Here is a 9,642-nt window from a genome sequence, read left to right as displayed (position 1 = left end):
AAGATTGCATAAGTATTCATACTCTTTACTCAGACTTACTCTGTACTTGGTTGAAGCACCATTACAGCCTCAAGTTTTTTTGGGGGTATGATGCGACAAGCTTTGTACATCCGCATTTGGCAATTATCTGCCATTCTTCTCCTTACCTCTTCACCTCTCAAGCTCTGTCAGGTTGGATGGATACATTTTCAGGTTTCTCTAGAAATGTTTGATTGTTTTCAAGCCGGGCTGTGGCTGGGCCACTCAAGGACTCAAGGAGTTGTCTACAAGCCACTCTCATAGGGTCATTGTCCTGTCGGAAGGTGAACCTTCTGCCCAGTCTGAGGTTCTGAATGCTCAGGACTAGGTTTTCATTATGGCTATCTTAATATTTTGGTGCACTGAGCTTTTCTTCTACTCTGACGAGTCCATCAGTCCCTGCCGCTGAAAAACAGCCCCACAGCATGAGGCTGCTACCACCACACTTTACTTTTGGGACTCTGCAGGTGATGAGCAGAGCATGGCTTCCTTCAAACATTATGCTGGAATCAATGTTCATCAGACCAGAGAATAATATTTCTCACAGGCTGAGGGTCCTTCAGGTCTTTTTTTTTTTTTTTTTTGCAAATTCTAAGTGTTTCCATGTGTCTTCGCTGAGGAGAGGATTGAGGTTAGCACCGGCATAAATCCCAGATCGGTGGAGTGTTGCAGTGATGTTTTTTTCCTTCTGTAGATTTCTCCTATCTCCACATATGATCTTGGAACTCAACTGTGACCATCTTGGTCACCAATAAGGGTATGAATATATGCAATGGAATCATTTAACTTTTTTATTTTAAATAAATCTGCAGATATGTTAAAAACCTGTGATTTTATTTGTCATTATGGTCTATGGGGTGTAGATTGGTGTGAATAAAAAGGAATTTAAAGCAGTTTAACTTAAGGCAGCAACATAACAAAATGAAAAAAATAAAGCGTATACACACACACACGAACAATGATATAGCCTTACAGAACACACATACAAACATACATAAAGGGAAAAAAGAAAATCAAACAAAGACAATTAATTAATTAATTACAAAAATAAATAAATACATGGAAACAGAACTGTGCATCACTCCGTGAACCGCAGATAACGGTGACGTTCTACACACGTCTGCCCCGTCACTATGGCTGCAAGAGACGCGAGATGGTGAAAGCTTGCTTTGATAAAATTAGTGTATCCTTAATACCTCTTATCTGCCGTTCTATTGTCTAATAACAGAAACGGCGTATGTCATTTTCATATTTGAAGCCATTTAGTTCAGTATTTGCTCTGAAACGAAGAGGATTAACAGGAGAACCCATCAGCTGCTTTCATTCAGGGTTGGTAGCTGCTTATATTTATGTAACGTTATATGTATGTATCACTCCCAATTACATGGTATATAATAATTTTTGAGGTTAGTTAAATGTCAGTGCTGTTATTGTAAAATAAGCAGTAGCCTATTTCATATTTCACATCTTGTTGTCGAGAGACTATCCATCTGGACATGCTGCTACAATCCGATTTAATGCAGTGCAACGCAACTATTAGTTTGAACAGCCTCAGGAAACTCTTCACAACTGATTTCCATGTCCTGCCTTATCTTTCAGAAACGACATCTATAGTTTATAAAGTAAACAAGCGGCGCTCTTCCAAAAAATGGCGAAAATGTACCACAAAGAGAAAAGCATTCCGATAAAGAGCAGCGCGTCGGCGCTCTACAACAACCTGAGCGTCCTGCGCATCGCGCCGCGATGTCTCAGCTATTTCACGGTGGTCCACGCCAACGTGGTGAACATGGTCAGCGCCTCCTGGGACGGGCTGAATTATTCCCACCGACAGCTGCAGTCTAAAGAGGGCAACGTGGCCACCAGCTCCTCACTTATCATGCAGGTAAGACGACTACAGTACCATTTGAGTCCTAATAAAGACTTGTGATTATACTGGTTTATTGCAGTTTTGCCCACAATGTCTAAATGTTGTCACTAAATTACTAATCTGAAACATTTTTTGTCTGACAGGCAGCCTGGTGTGTCCTGCCCTCAAGAGATCTTCTTGTTCTCACCTCACAGAAGGGGATCCAGGTGAGTCAAATGTTATGCCAGGCTACTAAAATAGTTTATTTGCCCAGTAAACATGACTTGAACTGTGTTTTTTCATCAGATGTATGAATCAGATGGATCAATTATGGTCTATTGGCATGCACTGGACACGCTAGAGACCCCTACCGGTCAGTGCACACTTCTGTGTCTCCGTAAAGACTGTAAATGTGTTCATTCTTTTTCTTTCTTCATTTTCACACCCTTTAACTGTGGGAAATAGGTTGTGACTACTGTGTACCTGTCTGACATTGTCTGTTGTAATTTTCCAGCGAAGGCAGTGTTTGCCCGAGGAATTGCAGCTGTGCGGGAAAAATATATTTGTGTTGGTGAGTGGCTTCATCTGTCAGCAGTGGCTATATAGGGTACTGTTCTAATCTATTTACATATTAGCTTAGTATGTGCACTAAAAGTGCCCTTTTAAATTCTTCACACTTCCTTCAGGGGTCTCATCTGGCTCAGTGCTGGTGTTCGACATTCCCAATAAAGGCAGTAACATCACCCTGTCTGAGGTTTTGGAGGAACATAAAGAGGCAATCACAGACATTGCCTCTGAGTGCTCAGGCAGTATGGTATTAACTTACAGTAACTTTCATATAAGTGTTATTTTTGTAAATCATAGGGCAAATGCTATTTATAGTTTGTTTTTGTTTTTTCTTCAGTTGGTTTAAGTTACTGGTGGCTCAAGTGTTTTATTATTAAATGAATTTATTTTTTAGGAGTGCATTGCAGATTTAGTTAGTGCTGATGACTCTGGCCTCCTCTGTGTGTGGAAATCAGGAGAAGATTTTCAACTGCTCAACAAGATCCCTGGTTTTGAGTATGTTGGGAATTAACACTCACTATACAAGAGACAATGGGTTTCATTCATGAAACGTTTGCAAATATATTAGTATTCTGAAAAAGGCAGACCTTCCTGAAAAATTTGCCCTGGATTCGCAAACAGTTTGTAAACCTCAGAATTGAGGTTCGTCTACACCAGTGGTCTCAAACTCAATTGTTGGAGGGCCACAGCTCTGCAGAGTTTAGCTCCAACCAGCTCCAAATCACAACTGCTTGGAAGTTTCTAATAATCCTGAAGACCTTGATTAGCTGGATCATGTGTGTTTGATTAGGGTTGGAGCTAAACCGTGCAGATCTGTGGCCCTCCAGGAATTGAGTTTGAGACCAATGATCTACACGCTTATTTATTATTAGTAAAATCCCTGCCTGTAAATTACAACACAATTTTATGTGTACAGAATCCTGTAGGATCAATTGGACTCCCTTCTCCGGTTTGGCTCCAATATATTACATGAATGCAAAATAGTAAACGGCCATATTCCTAACAAAAAAACATTTTAATTAAAGCGTTAAGCTTGCAGACTAATGCTAATGCTCAAAATAATAGTGTTCTATGATAAATCAAAAACTGTCTCATTTTTGTTTAGCAGTGAAATTTATTTTACACCTACCTTGGATGACTAATTTATTGATTAAATTATTTAGATATTTAATTTAGTGATTATATATTGTTATGGTAAGTTTTATCAAAATGCAGTGCCATAGGTTTTCCTAAACCTTTTCATTAATCTGAAAATTCACGTCAGTGACTTTACAAATGGTTTACACAAAAACTCATGTGCCTGTACAAATCTGCTTGTGTTTCATGAAAGAGGCCCACTATACTAATGCCAGTAAATCATTAATATAGTATGTATATATGTATCTCTCAGCACAAGTTGTTCTTCAGTAAAACTCTGGAAGGGTATCGTCATCGCAGGCTATGGGACGGGACAGATCCGTCTGTATGAGGGGGTCACAGGTATACTGCATGCAGAGGTCAATGCCCATGCACGCTGGATCTACTCACTGGACATCGCCCCATTCACTGGACTGGTGAGAGAAGAATTATGTATACAGTCTGTATGTCGCACAGGTAATGTACGTAACTATACAGATGTACATTTTAAGTAGTCATTAAGAATACAAATAGTCTTAATTAAGAAGTTGTTGTATTCAGATGTATTTTATTATAAATGTTATTATTTTATTATGGTTTATTTATTTATAATGGTAAACTCTCTTATACTGATATTGTTTTCCTTTGTTCAATGATAAAGCTTATCTCTGCAGCAGACGACTCCTGGGTTAGAGTGTGGCATCTGAGCTTGACTCCAGAGACTAATAGTGTAGAGGTAAAAACCACTCATAGACAAAAACAGTACACTACCGTTCAAAAGTTTGTGATCAGTCAGATTTTTTTGAAAGAATTTAATTATATTACTCAGCAAGATGCATTAAATTGATCAAAAGTGACAGCAAACACATCTATTAATGTTATCTCTTATTCAAGTAAATGCTATTTATTAATTATTTTTTAAATTTATTCAAAGAATCCTGAAAAAAGTATCTATTTCTACAAAAGTATTAAGCAGCAATATTATTTTCAACACTGATAATAATAAATGTTTCTTGAGCAGCAAATCAGCATATTAGAATGATTCTGCAAGATCATGTGACTCTGAAGACTGGAGTAATGGAGAAAATTTCAGCTTTGGCATAACACAAATAAATGACTATTTATTAAAAATTAATTCAAATAAAAATATAAATTGTAATAATATTTTACAATATTACTGTTGGTGATAGAAGATTGATGGAGTACATGCACTAAAACTGCATTAGTAGTTTCATTAAAGAAATTAACAGTCATTGCAAAGCATTTTGTGAGTTCAGCTGATGTCCTGCATTTTTCTCTGCCCTTTCTAGATTGAGCACATGTACAATGAGTGTGTGACTGATACACAGATCTGTGGAGCCAAGTTCTGTGACGGGGACGGCTACGCCTTTGCAGTGACCGGCTATGACTTGAGTGAGATCATCCGCTACACACAAGCCTAGACCGGAATACAGCCTGCGCTTCTAGGACATTCCCATTGGTCATATGAGGATCACCTGCCGAAGGAAGGTCATGTCTTGTCAGTATATTGGTGAATATATTGCTGTATAGTCATGATTGGCAGGGTCAGGCTGGAGTGAATGTTAGCCTAAAATCTTCTTCTAACATCGTAGGCACTAAAAAGCCACACTTGAACCAGGTGACTGTGTTTAGTATGTTATGTCTACATGGTCGGCAGTTGTGCTAAGTGCAAAATACTCTTTTGTGGTCTGATATTAAGGTAAAACACGTAACATTGGTTATACAGAATATGTAGATCTCAAAACAAAGCATTAAAATGTTAGAAGGGGTTGTTCTTTGAGTGTTTTGCTTCTCACATAATTTTAGTAAATGTATTTCCTGAACAATTTATTTTACCTCATTGAACAATTTTGGATGTGCAATTGAATCAGATGGCATGTAATCATATTTGTGGATCAGAAAGCAAAACATATCAAAATAGTTTGTAAAGTATTTATTCATTATAAATATGAATTTTAAATACAGCAGAGGCTATTTTTTCCAAGTGGAATTATAATGTTCTGTATATTTGTATAGAAACAAAAGCATTGTATCTAGATGTATATTCGTTGTCATAGTTTTTGCTATTTTCTGTTTCTTTGTAAACAATTGTCAGTGACAATTCGGCAACTATTTAAAAAGCAACAAAAAAACCCACTCATTTACTGTGACTTTTATTGCAATTAGAAATGTGAACCAGTAGATGGCAATAGATCTTACATCTATTGAACATTTCTGTTTTTTAGATCAGAATTAGCATATTTAATTCAAGCACAAGTGCATTCAGTTGCATTGATTTATATAAAAGCAAATATTAAGCATATCACAGAACATATTAGAACATATCCAGCACTCATTTCTAATCAAAATGTAAAAAATATCAAACACAAACTGAGGATGTCTAAATTGCCTAAAATGACCAGGCTTGAAAATTCTTTGTAGATCCTGGAGGCAAGCTACATTAGCTTCAGCATGGATGAAAACAAAGTCAAAACCCAGACATTTTTGGCAATTTAGAAACTCCTACCAGGACACTATTAGGAAAAAGAAAACGTATGGTCACCCTACCTGTGTGCAGTGGGTTTTAATGGTTCTCAGGGTTATTAAGGCATGAAGTGAATGGAAAATAATTTAGATCAGCTTCATGACAATTTTCTTTTAAGAGTACATTTGTAAATAAGCCGCATTTTTGCCCATGACTGTAGTAATATATTCATCACCATTAACTTTTGTCCCTTTGTGCCTCTCTGTTAAGTTATAAAAGAAGACTTTGACTGTCAGATGTGCCATGAGGCCCTGATGAGTCCTTGTCCTTGATTTACACCCTGTTTTCACACTGTAAAGTTTTGTTGTCATTACATCTTTCATCTATGCAGGTTCGTATTTTATAGGTCAAAGCAGAACACCAGAGGAATGCAGATTATCATGTCAAGCTGTTTTATCAGTAACCCGCTAAAATATCTGCAATACTCATTTGACTGTATTTTCCCCATAATATTTATGTCTATAATTCTGTTGTTCCCTCATAGTATTATCCACACATGACCTCCCGTTCCAGCTTGTTGTTGATAGAACCCCATGGTCTCTTATGTAAGACTTTTAACTTTGTCCTATGGATGACACCATGTGTGCCCTATATCTGTTATGAAGAGAGGGTGAATATCAATGACACAGAGGTACAGACCTAATGGGTAGAGAATAGACTGCTGACCGTAAAATTTGATGGTGGACAGAAAGAGACAGAAGGGAGTCCAGAGAGTGTCAATGAGACCTCCACTGGCTGTGGGTTTAATGGAATTATGTAACGCTGCCATGCAGCACTGGAGCACAGCGAGATGTGTTTAAGGTCATTGTGTTTAGTGGAATCTGTGGTAATAAAAACTATGGCTGGTCTACAGGCCATGTGAAATTCAATAGTGCTCTACAGACACATCAAATCTGTGGGCTCTGGGGATGGGAGACCATCAGTCGTCTTGACACGATGCGATTCCAGAGGACACAAGACACTTATTTATTACACTTAAGCGGAAGTGTAAAAAATAAAAATAATTTTCTGTGCTTTCTATGCATATCATGTGATGTTTCTTTTATTTTACTTTTATTTCCAAGGAATTTATTTTTATTATAAAATATCAGTTTCTCTCTTTTTGTTGTAAGAAGGTTACATTAAAACGGTCTTGAAAACTAGCATTTTCAAATTCTTTTTCATTTTATTGTACCCTTCACTCAGACCCAGACAAATCTGTTAGAGATGTTGTGCATCATTTCCAGTCAAGAGGTAATGTTGTCAAATCATGCAGAAATGCCATTTTATCAACAAAAATATTTAAATGTCTTTAAAGTTAACGCATCAGTGTGTGTGTGAATCAATGGAAATAATATTGTGTTGGAAATAAAAAAAATCACAATTATTTTTGGATACATGCATATACATTGTTTGAAATTAAAATGTGTTTTAAGAATGTGAAAGTCATCATAAAATGAAAATTCTGTGTATTTTCTATATGCATTGATCTTTTTGTGAATAATTATTTCATTCATCAAGGTAATATTATAGTTTTAATAATATTTTGATTTTTATTTTTTTCCGTTCTCCATTTTTATTTTAATTTGAGTTCACGCTTTAGTCATTTTTAGTTTTTGCCATTTTTATTATTGTTTTTTAATATAGTTTTTAATTCAGTTTTGTTTGTAGCTATTTTAGTAAATCAAGGTTTTTAAATATTCTGTTTCAGTAAATCTTTATTTCAAATAACAGAAAGGTTTTTAATAGTTTCACTTTTAGTTAATAACCCTGATCCATTCAAACATTTTCTTGGAAAAAGAATCTTGATTTGACCCATGAAAACAATAGACTTATTTCTGGTACCATATGCAGGTCCCACCCTACATTTTTCTTCGTACAGAATCAGAATCAGAATTCGCTTTATTGCCAGGTATGTTTGCACATACAAGGAATTTGTTTTAGTGACAGTAGCTCAACAGTGCAACAGAATGACAACAACAGGACCGGACACAGATAGTAAAAAAAATGTAATGTACACATATACCAAAATTGATAATGTGCCAAATAGCAAAAACACAATATACAAAATAGACAGTTCAGTATGTACAGGTATGTTAGGTGCAAATTTGAAACGTAATAAGTATGTGTGTAAAATAAACATAAAAAGTATGATACTGTTGTGTGTTTCATGTTTATTGTTAAGAGTTCAAATGTTCATGAGATGGATTGCCTGAGGGAAGAAACTGTTTCTGTGTCTGGTTGTTCTGGTGCTCAGAGCTCTGTAACGTCAACCAGACGGCAACAATTCAAAGAGGGAGTGTGCTGGGTGTGAGGGGTCCAGAGGGATTTTACCAGCCCTTTTGCTCACTCTGGATAAGTACAGTTCTTGGAGAGTGGGAAGGGTTGTACCAATGATTCGCTCAGCAGTCCGGACTACTCGCTGTAGTATTCTGAGGTCAGATTTGGTAGCTGAGCTGAACCAAACAGTTATTGAAGTGCAGAGGATGGATTCAATGATGGCGGAGTAGAACTGTTTCAGCAAGTCCTGTGGCAGATTGAACTTCCTCAGCTGGCGAAGGAAGTACAACCTCTGATGGGCCTTTTTCACAATAGAGTCAATGTGACTGTCCCACTTCAGGTCCTGAGTTAATTGTGGAGCCCAGGAACCTGAATGACTCCACTGCAGTCACAGTGCTGTTCATGATGGTGAGTGGGGGGAGAGCAGGTGGGTTTCTCCTGAAGTCCACGATCATCTCCACAGTTTTGAGCGTGTTGAACTCCAGGTTGTTAAGAATGCACCAGACAGCCAGCTCCTTAACCTCCTCTCTGTAAGCAGACTCGTCACCGTCCTGGATGAGGCCGATCGGTGTGGTGTTGTCTGCAAACATCAGGAGCTTGACAGAGGGGTCTTTAGATGTGCAGTCGTTGGTGTAGAGGAAGAAGAGCAGTGGGGAGAAAACGCAGCCCTGAGGAGCTCCAGTGCTGATGGTACGAGTGCTGGATGTGAATTTACCAAGCTTTACTAACTGCTGTCTGTCTGTCTGTCAGGAAGCTGTTGATCCACTGACAGACGGAGAGCTGAGTTAGTTTGGGCAGGAGGAGATCTGGAATGATAGTGTTAAAGGCCGAGCTGAAGTCCACAAACAGGATCCTCACATATGTCCCTGGTCTGTCTGGTTGTTACAGTGTGTAATGCAGTCCCATGTTGACTGCATCATCCACAGACCTGTTTGCTCTGTAGGCAAACTGCAGGGGGTCCAGTAAGGGTCCAGTGATGTCCTTCAGATAAGCCAAAACCAGTCTTTCAAATGACTTCATGACCACAGATGTTAGAGCCAGAGGTCTGTAGTCATTAAGTCCTGTAATCTTGGGTTTCTTTGGGATGGGGATGATGGTGGAGCGTTTGAAGCATGAGGGGACTTTACACAGCTCCAGTGATCTGTTAAAGATCTGTGTGAAGATGGGGGCCAGCTGGTCAGCACAGGATTTCAGACAGGCTGGTGTCACACCATCTGGGCCTGGTGCCTTCCTTCTCTTGTTCTTTTTGAAGACCTGGCGCACGTCATCTTCTCTTATCTGCAGTTCAGGT

At 38.1% G+C, this 9,642-nt stretch overlaps 1 protein-coding gene across 2 annotated transcripts; it reads left to right on the top strand.

Moving 5' to 3' along the window:
• The first annotated feature begins 1,130 nt into the window (after window positions 1-1,130).
• On the top strand, window positions 1,131-8,064 carry LOC306869719 (WD repeat-containing protein 54-like). 2 transcript variants are annotated; one of them, XM_079416602.1, is made up of 10 exons: window positions 1,131-1,347; window positions 1,618-1,900; window positions 2,029-2,091; window positions 2,171-2,270; window positions 2,379-2,435; window positions 2,551-2,678; window positions 2,826-2,926; window positions 3,822-3,984; window positions 4,209-4,283; window positions 4,858-8,064. In XM_079416602.1, the coding sequence occupies exons 2-10, from the start codon at window positions 1,667-1,669 to the stop codon at window positions 4,987-4,989; spliced, it is 1,053 nt and encodes a 350-aa protein (XP_079272728.1). In that variant the 5' UTR covers window positions 1,131-1,347; window positions 1,618-1,666; the 3' UTR covers window positions 4,990-8,064. The 2 variants fall into 2 exon arrangements, with proteins under 2 accessions (XP_079272728.1, XP_079272729.1); XM_079416603.1 differs by having other exon boundaries at window positions 1,143-1,347; window positions 2,171-2,237.
• Window positions 8,065-9,642: the final 1,578 nt, after the last annotated feature.

The sequence above is a fragment of the Barbus barbus genome (assembly GCF_936440315.1).
Source record: "Barbus barbus genome assembly, chromosome: 5".
NCBI lineage: Eukaryota > Metazoa > Chordata > Actinopteri > Cypriniformes > Cyprinidae > Barbus > Barbus barbus.
The sequence above is the reverse complement of the archived record's forward strand: the minus strand, read 5'-3'. Positions and strand labels throughout refer to the sequence as shown.